This window comes from Sardina pilchardus, chromosome 17 (assembly GCF_963854185.1).
Source record: "Sardina pilchardus chromosome 17, fSarPil1.1, whole genome shotgun sequence".
Lineage (NCBI taxonomy): Eukaryota > Metazoa > Chordata > Actinopteri > Clupeiformes > Clupeidae > Sardina > Sardina pilchardus.
This window is the reverse complement of record NC_085010.1, coordinates 24,598,325-24,613,034: the sequence shown is the minus strand read 5'-3', so window position 1 is coordinate 24,613,034 and position 14,710 is coordinate 24,598,325. Positions and strand designations below refer to the sequence as shown.

At 43.0% G+C, this 14,710-nt stretch overlaps 1 protein-coding gene across 1 annotated transcript; it reads right to left on the bottom strand.

Moving 5' to 3' along the window:
• Positions 1-190: 190 nt before the first annotated feature.
• On the bottom strand, positions 191-1,919 carry cxcr4a (chemokine (C-X-C motif) receptor 4a). The gene is made up of 2 exons (XM_062518496.1): positions 1,822-1,919; positions 191-1,711 (listed from the first exon to the last, which is right to left on the bottom strand). The coding sequence occupies exons 1-2, from the start codon at positions 1,834-1,836 to the stop codon at positions 650-652; spliced, it is 1,077 nt and encodes a 358-aa protein (XP_062374480.1). The 5' UTR covers positions 1,837-1,919; the 3' UTR covers positions 191-649.
• Between the last annotated feature and the right edge of the window lie 12,791 nt (positions 1,920-14,710).

The window sequence follows — 14,710 nt, the reverse complement described above, 5'->3', positions numbered from 1 at the left end:
TCAGACAAGTGTCTTCTTGTGTGTTGACAAGTGTGTGTATGTTAGTGTGTGTGCATTTGTGTATTTGGTTGTGTGCATGTGAGTGTGTCTATCTGTGTCAGAATGTGTGTGGTGTGTGTATTAGTGGGAGAGGGACTGTAGCCTATGTATTTAAAGTTTCTTCAATGAAATTCACAAGAATAAGCCAAGATTTTACATTTCAAACAGTTTATTACAAATGATCTTGAGTCAAAGCAGCTATTTTGAAAAAACCTAGACATCAAACACTCAGTCCATCCATGTAATAAATAAGAGCATGGCATTAATAAGTGCCAACAGAGAGAAGTAAACAACAATTGCAAACGCAGGGCAACAGTGATAAACATTTAAGTATGTAAGCAGTTCTGCTACTAAAAAAAATCCCTGAATTCAGACCTTTCAATGCACATATAACTATATCTATTTGTCGACTCAATACTGACACTGGACTCATATTTACATAGCTAGAGAAGGCCATTCAATGGCCTCGGGGCTCAGCCCATGCACTCTGTCAGAGCTCCGTTACATTTTGATGCATTTACAAAGCTCAGCAATAGTCTAATGTACAATGTCCATGGGGATGGGTAGCGGGATATTTACAGCGGGAGAGTTCTCAATGAGCGTTTGTGCGTTAACTGGACTGAAAGCTGGAGGATTCCGACTCTGTGGACACAGAAGACATCCCTCCGCGTTTCTTGGGGAGGATTTTCAGGCTGGAGCCGCGGCTGGGGGACAAGGCACTGCGGGCGGACTTCTTGAACTTCACCCCGAGGAAGGCGTACAGAATCGGGTTGAGGCAACAGTGGAAGTAGGCCAGCGCCTCCGTGACAAAGATCCACTTCTCCAGACCTTGCTCCAGCTCGCAGCTGTGGGGCACCACGTTCAGAGTCAGGAGCGTGTCCACCAGGATGCCAGCGCAATACGGCAGCCAGCAACTGAAGAAGCAGACGATCAGCACCACCGTGGTCTTCAGCGCCTTGCGCTTCTGGGTGCCCTTGGTGCCGCGGGCCAGCTTGGAAATGATGATGCAGTAACAGATAAGGATCACCAGTCCCGGCAGGACGAATCCCACCAATATGTGCTGGAACTGGAAGCCGGCGCGCCAGACTGACGACGGGTCTGGGTAGACGCGCTCGCAACTCGTCCTGACAGTGATTTCTTCCGTCTTGGCGAACACCAGGTCAGGCACGGTGAGCAGCGCAGCCGGGAGCCACACGCCCACGTATATGATGCGCTCCGCCAGTAGCTTCCTTGGCCGTTGGCTGTTTGTGGCCCTGACCACGGCGAGGTAGCGGTCCAGGCTGATGAAGGCGAGAATGAGCACGCTGCTGTACAGGTTCACAGTGTAGATCATGTGCACAGCCACACACATGAAATTGCCGAAGTACCACTGGTCACTGGCCGCTTCCACGGCCCAAAAGGGCAGTGTCAGGACGAAGAGTAAGTCAGCGACAGACAAATGCAGACGGTATTTGTCAGTCATAGTTCTGGACTTCCTCTGATAGCCCATCACTATAACCACAAGGCCGTTTCCAATGATCCCCAGCAGAAAAATGATTCCGTACACGGTGGGAAGGAAGATCCGGCTGAATTCATGGCTGACAGCACGGTCACAGGCTTCGACAAATTCTGGTATGAACCCAGATCCAGACTCGGAGCTGTTATCTTCAATGTAGTCTGGTATTATTATATGCTGCAAAAGAGAAAAAACGTTGAATTAGAAACACGCATTCATCTATGCATAACCATACAAGCACTATGGACACATGCATGGGATGTAAACACCTTCAAATTCCAACTTACCTCGTAATAAGACATTGTGAGGTTTCAGGTAGTCCCCTTCAACCGGTTTACTCACAGAGACTCTTGATATTGTTGTGCTTTTCGTGGATCTGTCTGACTTTAAACAACCCTGACCCCCCATGCACCTCCCATGGGCGGAGTTCTCTCCGGTGGGCACGTGTGCGCAATGCGCTCCAAAGCAACAGGCGGCATCTGCTTTCCTAAAATATACTTTCCTGTTTGTGTGTCAGGTGTCGGTTGTAAAAGATAAAAACATGTGAAATTGTATTCTAGTATAGATCAAAGTTTGGTATTTTGAGCAAGTTTTGGCGATTATATGATGAACTGATTTTAGACAATCTGGCAGGTAGCCTACATGAATCCTCAACGCCTCAGGATTATAAACGTATGAATGAAAAAAGAGAAATGTCTTCAACATCTTTATACTTATTCAGATTAACTCATTATGAGAGGGCTACTCTCCTGATTGCTTTGATGCTGCTGACACTGACTTTGGAGCGGGTGGTACGCGGCTCTCGTTACGCTAGTGATGTCTGAGATCAATATCTGTTTGCAGGCGTGAAAATTCCTCAAGTGAGATTGCCGTGTTTTCGTACACGAGTCCAGAGGACGAGACCGGGTGGTGATGTCTAGTGTTCCCGCGCAGGAGCGCAGCGCCTTTTTCTCTCTCATGGAGCGAGAAGAAAAACTTTTATGCGTAGTCAATGAACTGCACACCCGTCGCGTCAGTACGTGCGTAAAAGATATGGGAGGTATTTGCATTAGAGAGGTTAGAGGAAGTATGGTAATGGGCCAGTTCTTGTATAAGTTATCATACCCATTTTATTAAATATATTAATTTATCTGCACCCATCTTTCTTGGCTAGCCTAATGATCCTACTTCAGAAAAAAAAAACTTCCCGGTGTAATTGTTCATCACTGTATGCTAAAGGAGCCGTCTGTCAGATTTCAGAACATGTAATTAAATAAAAGTCACAGTCTAGCCAGCATCTTCTGACTGAATGCTGACCCTGAACCTGATATCAGTCTCTTTTTCTATCCCTCTGTCAATCAGAATTCACACTTTCTTAGTATGCTAATCCCTTAAACCCAGCCACGGGCTCAGGTAACAGGAGGATTGTGTGCATATGAGTGAGTGTGAATGTGTGTCGTTGAGCTCACAGGCCCATTTGCGAGGCACGTTGCTAATGAGACCTCATAAGCACCAGAGAGAGTTGACTGTGATTTAATTGTTCAGCATCTATTACCTCAGTGAGCAAAAACATGGATATTTGAATTTACCTCGGTGAGCAAAAACATATGAATTTGTGGTGAAAATAAAAGTATGGAACAGAGAGTATTGTGTGTGTGTGTGTGTGTGTGTGTGTGTGTGTGTGTGTGTGTGTGTGTATGTTTGTGAGAGAGAGAGTGTGAGTTTATGTTTTGTGGGTGTGTGTGTGACAAATATCTTTCCTCCCTATGCACATAACTCTGTTGTTTTCCTTTCATGTAGAGAAATAATTCCTGCTTATTAGCTGTCATTTATTTTTGTATTTATAATGAAAATAATTGCAGTCAAAACATTTATTTTGCAGTGTTTGTGTGTGCGTGTGTGTGTGTGTGTGTGTGTGTGTGTGTGTGTGTGTGTGTGTGTGTGTGTGTGTGTGTGTGTGTGTGTGTGTGTGTGTGTGTGTGTGTGTGTGCGTGTGTGTGTGTGTGCGTGCGTGTGTGTATAGGTGTGTGTGTGTGTGTGTGTATACGTGTGTGTGTGTGTGTGTGTGTGTGTGTGTGTGTGTGTGTGTGTGTGTGACAGTTCTCAGTAATGAGGATGTGCATCTGCTAGGGAAGGAGATGGGGGATGGTAGAAGGGGTGATGAAGAAAGTACCGGCCATTCCAAACCCATGTTCTACAGTAAGCTGCAGTGCAGGTGGGGTCTCCAGTCTTCCTCTTTATATATTGTTTTTCTTGTTAATTAAGTTCAAGAACTAAAACTTCCAACTCTAAGACATCAACATTGTCATCATCATCAGTTTCATTGTTGTCTTACTCTATTCATCAGTTTCATGTATTCCCTCTCTTCCTCTCAAGCATGACTTTGCCTAAAAAACAAGAGTTTGTTAAAGAGTCACGGATTTATTTTTAGCATTGTGCATTATTTTCAACGTAGTAAGCTAATGGTAATGAAGTCACAGCACAAATCAGCAACGGTATTAGGGTTGTCACTAGTAAAACATTTGTTTTCCCACAGTCTAATATTTTTTTCCAGTTGCTCTGTTCGTGCATCTCTCTCTCTCTTTCTCTGTTTTTTTTTTTTTAACTCTCATGCTCTCACGAGCGTGGGAAGATGAAAACGTATTAGCCTGGCGCTGGCTGGGCTGTTTTACTCTTGGGTGTCTTGGGGGCCTGTGTGCCTCTGTACCCACAAAAAAGCTGATGAGATGGGCAGACAGAGAGACACACACAGACATAGAGAGCGTGAGGGAGGCGTGTGTGTGTCTGTGTCTGTGTGTGTGTGTGTGTATCCTTGTGAAGTTCTGGCTTCTGCGGTGTTCCGTGAAAAGGGTGCAGTGCTGCGTCCACACTGCCTCTGTGAGTGAGGCAGAAAAACAAAAAAAGCATGTTTCATGTTTGGCGCCTGGCAGCGCAAACAGGAAGTCGACGGTTGGTATGACTACTGCACTGCTTGTAGGCGCTTGTCCTGGCTCCATTTCAACTTTCATGCGAGGAGTGTGTTTGTGTGTGTGTGTGTGTGTGTTGGGGGCGACTGGGTGCAGATCTAAACGAGTGCCAAACACAAGGGAAAACAAGACACTTACGTTTCGTGGGTGCATGTGTGTGTGTGGGGTGGACAATTATGTGTTTGTTCCAATCGGTTGTTATGGCACCCTTTTCATCTGAAGATCGTGTTTGTCTGGGTTAGGGTGTGTGTGTGTGTGTGTGTGTGTGTGTGTGTGTGTGTGTGTGTGTGTGTGTGTGTGTGTGTGTGTGTGTGCGTGCGTGCGCATGTTACACTGACATGAATGACGAGTGTCCATTATACGTTTAACTGCACAGACCAGGAAAAGTCCATTCCAACCTGTGCAGTTGTAACAGGTCCTTTATTCCGCGACCCCCCCTGAATCTTACAGACATCAAATGGTCAAGAGACACCTTCATATCTCTTCCAGAACAATGCTTCACCACACTAAGTGGCCCTCTGTATGTGTATGAACTTGCACTATCAGTGTGTGTGTGTGTGTGTGTGTGTGTGTGTGTGTGTGTGTGTGTGTGTGTGTGTGTGTGTAGAGAGAGATGTATCTTGAATCTCGACACTCCCTGTGTCTCTGTGTTAGGATGGCTCTTACTGTGTGGGTGCACACTAGGAGGTCCACGACAGAATGGTGATCTCTAGAGAGAGACACAGAGAGGCAGAGAAAGAGTCTGAGGGTTGAAAGAGACTCCTGCTGACAGACATTTTATGCTTTCACTGGTCCTCTCAAAAGGCCATGTAATTTAGACGACTCGCAAGGGTGTGCGAGTGTGCACTCACATGAGTATGCACACACACACACACACACACACACACACACACACACACACACACACACACACACACACACCAACTTCAACACAAAAACACAAGATTAACACATTCGGTATGCAGTTCCCTGACATCCACACACAGATAAACACACAGACAAAGACGGCACAGGAAAAGACACTTTAGACACATTACACCAGAACATTAGGCATGGCACTCTTTCTCTCTCTCTCTCTCTCTCTCTCTCTCTCTCATACACACACACACATACACACACACACACACACACAGACTGTGTTCTGAAAATGTCTTCTGTCTTGTGTGTAAGCCTCTCCACCTGTAATAATTCCCTGGGGACAGGGCAGAGGGATGCTGATAAGGAGACAATGGCCCTGATGAGCCCAGATAACACTGGGCCGTCTGGGAGGATGGTCATTAGGCCATCTGTGCTCCAGTGTGTGTGTGTGTGTGTGTGTGTGTGTGTGTGTGTGTGTGTGTGTGTGTGTCTCGGCTCATTAGTGACAGACTGTCTGAAAGCACACCATATGTAGGTTATATTTTTAAAGTATAGGTAACAGGGTAATAGACACTGCTGTTGGGGTGGTGAATGGGGTTGAGGGAGAGAGAGCATTTGTGTGTGTGTGTGTGTGTGTGTGTGTGTGTGTGTGTGTGTGTGTGAGATGTAGAGAGAGAGAGCGGAAAAAGAGGAGAAAGAGAGAGAGAGAGAGAGAGAGAGACAGAGGCGAGCTCCAAGCACCGTAGCAAAGGAAGATCCATTTGCATGACCAGAGGGGCCCAGCCTTTTGACTGCAGCAGCCTGGTGCCTTGAAGTCTGAACGGCAGCCACTGAAGTTCCTGCCCCAGGGCGCCTGGAAACAAATGACTGCTCTTGAGTCTCTCCCAGGGCACGGAGGAGAGGAGAAGAGAGGGAGCGGGAGGAGGCGAGAGGAGGAGAGAGACACCTGTTAAACTGATCCTCTGTCGCTCATCCTCTGCTTCTTCTTTGTCCGGGCGTTTGGGGGGGCGGGTTACGGGTGAGGCTGTAAAATCATTACCTCGTCAAGCAGCTCGGAGGTGGTGTGTCAGGGAGAGAGGGAGAAAGAGGAGGGTTAGACAGACAAAGGAAAAAAGGCGGCATAAAATATGTGATTTAAATGGGAGGAGCTGCTGGTAGAGGAGAGCAGTTAGTTTTGATCAAATACTATGGGTGCCTCTCAACATCTCTCCTCGATTCTCCAGGCTCATTCCCACTGATCTATAACACTGGATAGACTATCCCATTGTTGCCGCCCCATCATTCTTTATGTAGATCAGTGAGGATGTGGACGAGGAAGGAAGGGAGGATGTATAAAAGACTAATGAGAGGCACCCTATGTTGATATTTAAGCTATACTTTTATCCAAATGAAAATGAAACGCTGTGACAAAAAAATAGCAGAATTAGGTGAATGTGCTAATAATTGCTTAACACATATTTATTTGCGAATTTAGTGAATATTTTCTTAATTGTGAAGTAGGCCCAAACAGTGACAGTGAGCCAAACTGGAACCAACATGAAACAACTATTTGAAGCTATACATGTACTCTGACTGGTCCATCTAACGCAGCGGTTCTCAAACGTTCCCCTCCGTGTACCAGCTTCTACATCCTGACTTGGATCGCGTACCCCCACCATCTGACACATTAAAAAGTAACATATTCTATTGACGTATTCCAGGCATCATGTTTCATAAACCACCCTTTTTTTAAAAATGAAAACATAGCCTACTATAGAGTTTACAAATGATATCCCTTAATCCTTTAACACCTCTGCACCACAGCCCCTTTCATCTGGCGTACCCCTTAAAAGTAGCTTACAGTGGAGCAATCGCGGCAAAGGACTATACAGCTATTTCAGCAAGGCACCAAATGAGAAGAGCACTAAGATGCACTAAGATACACAGATGGGCTCTGTGTTTCCACTATCTAACCATCTGTGTTTTCATGTGCTGTGGAATTAAATTAGATCGTAATGGATCTCACGAATAGAGTGACCAGCAAAATGATTTCTAAGCTGGTACCGTTAAAAGAACTTGAATTATGTGTTTTCAAGCTGCACAGACACACACACACACACACACACACACACACACACACACACACACACACACACACACACACACACACACACACACACACACACACACACACACACACACACACACACACACACACACACACACACACACACACACACACACACACACACACACACACACACACACACACACACACACACACACACACACACACACACACCCGTCTCAGACACCAAGCCCATGTTTCCTATCATTTTGAGGGACATTTGGTGTGCTGACTTCCTGGTGAGACATTTTGACGAGGGAATTGGGGTGAAGAAGAAGACATTTGTGAAGGGTTCTGAGCATAGAACCCTCCCAGGCAACCAGACTGTGGTAAGAGCCCCTCCCTTGATAGCTGACTGATTTAGAGAGTTCCCTTCCCTCACCGGTGTCGGCCGTTGCTGCTACGGTTAGTCGACGGGACTCTCCATTGTCCATAGCTGTTCACACCTCAGTACCCACCCTCTTCCTCTGTCTGTTTAACTTCACTTTGAGGCCTCTATAAACCTGTAATTGGAAATGAATGTTTAGTGGTGGTGAATGTGTGAGTGTGTGTGTGTGTGTAGGAGAGAGGGAGGAAGGGAGAAAGTGAGTGAGTGACGGTGTGTGAGTGTAAAGGTGAGCGTAAAAGAGAAATGATACATACGTAGTGAAGGTGAGTGTGTGTGTAGGAGAGAGTGGAAGGGGAGAATGGTGAGTGACAGCGTGTAAAAGTGAATGTAAAAGAGAAATGATGCATACATAGAGAAGGTGAATGTGTGTGTGTGTGTTTGTGTGTGTCTATAGGAGAGAGACATGAAGGGAGAAAGAGTGAGTGACAGTGTGTGAGTAAAAGTGAATGTAAAAGAGAGATTATACATATGCAGTGAAGGTGAAGGTGAATGTGTGTGTGTGTGTGTGTGTGTGTGTGTGTGTGTGTGTGTGTAGGAGAGAGAGGAAGGGAAAAAGAGTGAGTGACGGTGTGTGAGTGTAAAGTGAACGTAAAATAGAAATGATACATACATAGTGATGGTGAATGTGTGTGTGTGTGTGTATGTGTGTGTGTAAGAGAGAGAGACAGGAAGGGAGAAAGAGTGAGTGACAGGGTGTGACTGTAAAAGTGAATGTAAAAGAGAAATGATACATTCATAGTGAAGGTGAATGTGTGTGTGTGTGTGTGTATGTGTGTGTGTGTGTGTGTGTAAGAGAGAGAGACAGGAAGGGAGAAAGAGTGAGTGACAGGGTGTGAGTGTAAAAGTGAACGTAAAAGAGAAATGATACATACGTATGCTTTTCAAATCACTATAATCAAGCGCACACTTTTATGACCGGCACTTTCTTGACAGCCCCTTCATCATGACTTTAATTAAACAGATCTGGATGCATCTAGATTTCCCCCCTCTTACATACCTGTGAGTCACACCGTACTCATCAGCTGAGGGTGCAACAAAAGGCACCCCTCGAGTGCTTTGCCTGGGTTGAACTCAAAACAGGACCTACAAAAACTGAAATGGTCCAAAACAAAGCAAGCTGTGATGCTGACGTGTGCATGAGGTTATTATGCAATTCTGTGAGATTGGTAGGGGAACACAGGTGAAGCTTGACAGACAGACAGACAGACTCCAACAAGTGCCAGCCAGACAGACTGCAATAAGTGATAGACAGATAGAAACATTCACACACACAGACACAGACACAGACACAGACACACGCACACACATTTGGACACATACACTCAGAGGTTGGCAGTTCAGCCTGCGTTCAGGCCTTAGGGGAGCTGTGTTGACTGGGAGAACAGAATCTTGTCCTGCTGCAACGTGTTCCCCCACACCCATTATCGACACTATTATTGAACGAAAAAGCCGGGGTGAAACAACCAGTCATAAGCAAGAGCTTATCACCCTTCACCAGCCATGTCAGGTCACACAGACACGTCAGGCACTAGCCCACAGCCATTGGCTACTTTCCATTTGTGATGTTGTGCGTGGTGTCATTCAGTTCTGAAAAATGATCACACCTTGGCTCCCTGTTTACGAGCAAGGTCAAAATGTTGACTGTGAGTCACGTCCCATAAACCCATGCAGGCCCATGTGCATTGAAGTATATACAGTATGATAATATAATGAGTATATATATACAGTGAGGAGCACATGTATTTGATACCATGCTAAAACAGGAATATAAAATCATCATTTGACAATTGATCTTAATGCCTTAATTCAAAAAATGAGTAAAAATCAAACCGCCAAGGACACCAATTTTCTTTGTGATTGAAGAATGTATCGTAAATAGATAAATGTTTTCCTTAAATGCTAGGGGAAGGAAGTATTTGACCCCCTATGTAACCCTATGGGAATTTAACACATAGGGTTAGCATAGGGGCAGGCAGATTTTTATTTTTAAAGGCCAGCTATTTCATGGATCTAGGATATCATGCATCGCCATGAATTTCCCTTGGCCTTTGGAATTAAAATAGCCCCACATCATCACATACCCTTGACCATAGTTAGAGATTGGCATGGTGCTTTTTCCAGTAGGCCTATTAGCCTGTTTGATTTGTATTGAGCTCAATTAGCATCAAACAGGCTAATAGGCCTACTGGAAAAAGCACCATACCAATCTCTTGCTATGGTGAAAGGTATGTAATGATGTGGGGCTATTTTAATTCCAACGGCCAAGGGAACTTTATCAGGATGCATAACATCCTGAATCCATGAAATAGCTGGCCTTAAAAAATAAAAATCTGCCTGCTCCTATGTTAACCCTATGTGTTAAATTCCCATAGGGTTACATTGGGGGTCAAATACTTCCTTCCCCCTAGCATTCAGGAAGAACATTTATTTATTTACGAAACATTCTTCAATCACAAAGAAAATTGGGGTACTGAGCGGTTTTATTTTTACTAAATTTTTGAATTAAGACATTAAGATCAATTGTCAAGTGATGATTTTATATTCCTCTTTTTAGGCAACTTTAGCATGGTATCAAATACATTTTCTCCTCACTGTATATACATATATACAGTGCCTATAGAAAGTCATCATACCCTTTTGAAATAGTTACTTTTTTTGTCTTACAGCCTGAAATCAAAACCCATTTTAAAAACAATCTTTTTCAGTTTTATTCACAAATTTAGCTGTACAACATCAAAATAATGAAAAAAAAGTCAACCGTTCTGAAAATTAATAAAAAATCATAAACTAGAATAACAGGGTTGGAAAAATCATCATACCCTTGACTTAATACTTTGTAGAGCTTCCTTTTGCTTTCATTACAGCCCTCAATCTGTTTGGATATGTCTCTATTATAGCTTTGCACACCTAGATTGGGGAATATTTGCCCAATCTTCCGTGCAGAATTGTTAAAATTCAGTCAAATTCTGTAGGGAATGGTGATGGACTGCTCTCTTCAAGTCAATCCACAGATTTTCTATAGGATTTAAGTCAGGGCTCTGAATTTGCCACTCAAGGATATTCACCATCCTATCCTTAAGCCACTACTTTGTTCTTTTGACAGTATGTTTAGGATCATTGCCGTGTTGGAAGGCGAATGACCTGCCCATATTCAGCTGTCTAGCAGAGGGACGCAGGTTTTCCTCAATCATTTGGGTGTACTTGGCAGCATCCATTTTCCCCTCTATCCTGACCAATTGCCCAGTCCCCGCTGAAGAGAAACATCCCCACAACATAATGTTGCCCCCACCATGCTTCACACTAGGTATGGTGTGTTTTGGGTGTGTTTGGGTGTGTATACTGTGTTTGGTAAGCGCCTGGAGCTCAGTCCAAAAAGTTCAATCTTAGTCTCCAAAAAGTTCAATCTTAGTCTCATCTGACCATAAAAGCTTTTTCCACATGGTAGCAGAATATTCAGATGTGTTTTCGCACTGAACTCCAAGCGCTATGTTTGGTGAAAACCAAACACAGTACACCACCCAAAACACACCATACCTAGTGTGAAGCATGGTTGGGGCAACATTATGTTGTGGGGATGTTTCTCTTCAGCAGGGACTGGGCAATTGGTCAGGATAGAAGGGAAATGGATGCTGCCAAGTACACCCAAATTCTTGAGGAAAACCTGTGTCCCTCTGCTAGACAGCTGAAGATGGGCAGGTCATTCTCCTTCCAACACGACACTGATCCTAAACATACTGCCAAAAGAACAAAGCAGTGGCTTAAATATAGGATGGCGAATATCCTTGAGTGGCAAAGTCAGAGCCCTGACTTAAATCCTATAGAAAATCTGTGGATTGACTTGAAGAGAGCAGTCCATCGCCGTTCCTTACAGAATTTGACTGGATTTGAACAATTCTGCACGGAAGATTGGGCAAATATTCCCCAATCTAGGTGTGCAACGCTATAATAGACATATCCAAACAGATTGATGGCTGTAATGAAAGCAAAAGGTAGCTCTACAAAGTATTAAGTCAGGGGTATGATGACTTTTCCAACCCTGTTATTCTAGTTTTGAATTTTTTATTAATTTTCAGAACAGTTGACTTTTTTTTCATTATTTTGATGTTGTACAGCTAAATTTGTAAATAAAACTGGAAAAGATTGTTTTTAAAATGGGTTTTGATTTCAGGCTGTAAGACAAAAAGAAGTAACTATTTCAAAAGGGTATGATGACTTTCTATAGGCACTGTATACAGTACCCTCCAGAATTATTGGCACCCTTGGTAAAAGTTGACTAAAAATAGGTATAAAAAATAATCTGTAGGTGATTTATTGTACTCCCACAATGAAAACAATGAGGAAAAATATACCCTGCAAGGCAAGCAAATTTATTCTGAGAAAAAGGAAAATCTCATAAAGAAATAAATATTTTTAACAAAAACAGCTTGCTCACAATTATTGGCACCCCTGAAACATATTATGTACAACATTTAACAGGAGCATTTTCCTATGTAAATGCAACGTTTTAAAGTAAATCAGAGTGTCTGTGAACTTTCAGAAGTAGTTCATGACGTTCTTTTTCACTATGGTATGAAAATGAAGTCACTCAGAGGCTAAATCCTCTAGTCATTTTTCAACATAGGAGAGACAAGAGAATACACTAAATTGAAATAAAAATAAATTGTGTTGACATTTGTAAGTAAGAGAATGTCTATGGAAACTAGGTATTTTGTTGAAAATGCCTATATTTCCAGTTAAAATGATGACTAAAAGGTTCTAATCATCTGGAAATGTGGCAAACATGCTTGCACAAAGACCCATGGCTATTTTGCTCCCACGCACAGTATGGAGGATGGTATGATAGGCAAAAAAATCCATAAGAACCACTGTTGAGAGTTACAGACAAAGCGATCATCTTGAGGTCACCAAGTCCCCCCCAAAAATCTTCAAAAGTGACCTCACTGCTAATAGATTATTTAGACAGCATATCAGGTTAAAGCCAGTAGAGTCATTTAATGAACAATGTAAATGGCAGGAGTTACGGAATGGTACCATGACATGTCTGGGAGTGTGGTCTATTGTCAGATGAAAATAAAATTATGCTCTTTTGCTAAAAACACTTAAGGTGTCTTTGGCGTACATAGAAGAATAACTATACTAAAAAGAACCCCATGCCTAATCAGAATTATGGTGGAGGGGCTGTGCTATTGTGGGGCTGTTTTAATTCCCAAAGGCCTTGGGAACCTAATTAAGGTGCATGGCATCATGAACACCAAGAAAAACCTGAACATTTTCAAAGGAAATCAAACAATCTCTGCCAAGGCCCTAAAAGTTGGTCATGATTGGATCATTCATCAGGTCAATGAACCAAAACAAATGCACAGATCAAGACAAATATGGTTTACTGAACACAAAATCAAGCTTCAGACATTGCCATAGCAGTCCCCTGGTCTAAACTCCATAGAAAAACAGTGGGATGAGTCAAGGAGAAGAATGCACAAGTGTGGACCTAGCAATCTGGACGATCTGGGGAGGTTTTGTAAAGATGAATGGTCTTAAATCCCTTACTTTGTATTCTCAATCTTTATGGGGTGTCAGAGAAGAATATTACATGCTGTTTTATTGACAAAGGGAGGTTTAAGAAGGTATTACAAGTAGGGGTGCCAATAATTGTGAGTGACGTGTTTTTATTAAAAACATTTATTTCTTTATGAGATTTTCCTTTTTCTCAGAATAAATTTGCTTCCCTTGCAGGGTGTATTTTTCCTCATTGTTTTCATTGTGGGAGTACAATAAATCACCTAAAGATTATTTTTTAGACCTATTTTTAGTCAACTTTTACCAAGGGTGCCAATAATTCTGGAGGGTACTGTATATATATACACACACACACACATACATACATAAATACTTACATGATACATCCCATAAACCCATGCAGGCCCAAGTGCATAGAAGAAGCAAACAAACAGCAAAAGCAGAAATGCCTTTAATTTGACGTAGTTTGACTGCATGTGACTCTCTACAGTCTACTGAGGACTGCCAACTTCCTTATACCGTATTCAATGTTGTGTTCCCAAAAGAATTATTTTGGTGTCATGTTGCCTAACATATTTCCCGCTTTTCAACACCCTATTTGCCTGCAGTGACTAACACAGTGATAGATTTCCCACGTAGGCCTACCTCAAGGACATTTATACACTGAAATTAAATGGAGACAGATTCCCTGATCACTACGAAGTGTGACTAAGTGTTATAATTACAAGATCTAGTCTGAGAGCACTACTGACGTACTGAGCCCCAAAGGCTCTATAGGAACCATGGGGATGGAGTCATGTTAAGCTTTGCTAGTGCTGCCATCTAGTGTTTGAATAAAATGGCAACATTTCACAGAAAGATGCAAAGATGACATAAATCTAGCCTGGTCCTAACCATCCCATAATACTACCATTAGTGGAGGCAATCCTTGGCCGGAAGTACGTGGATGGCTCGCGAGGCTAACATAAATCATGGTCAGCAGTTGCTTCACTGACTTTATGAGATGAAGTATGGTGCACTGCACACATAAGCCTACACTGCATTCAGTTATTAAAATGGTCCCACCACATTCTTCACCGCCAATCTGGGAGGCTGTGTTGGCTGGGTGACAACTTAATTTTGAAAGTGAATGCAACGCAATACAGTAATCCAGTAATGTCCTCCATCTACTATAGTGAAAACAACAACAACAACAATAAAAAGTAATCACCTCCATCTTTGGACAAGGGAAGAAGTGGGTCAAGGGTAATGCGGAAAGCAAACGACAATAAAATGCATTCCAACAAATTCACAGGTAATATTAACCACAGGTAACACACCTTTATGTTAGGTAGTGAAAGGCTTCATTCTGAAAGAAAATA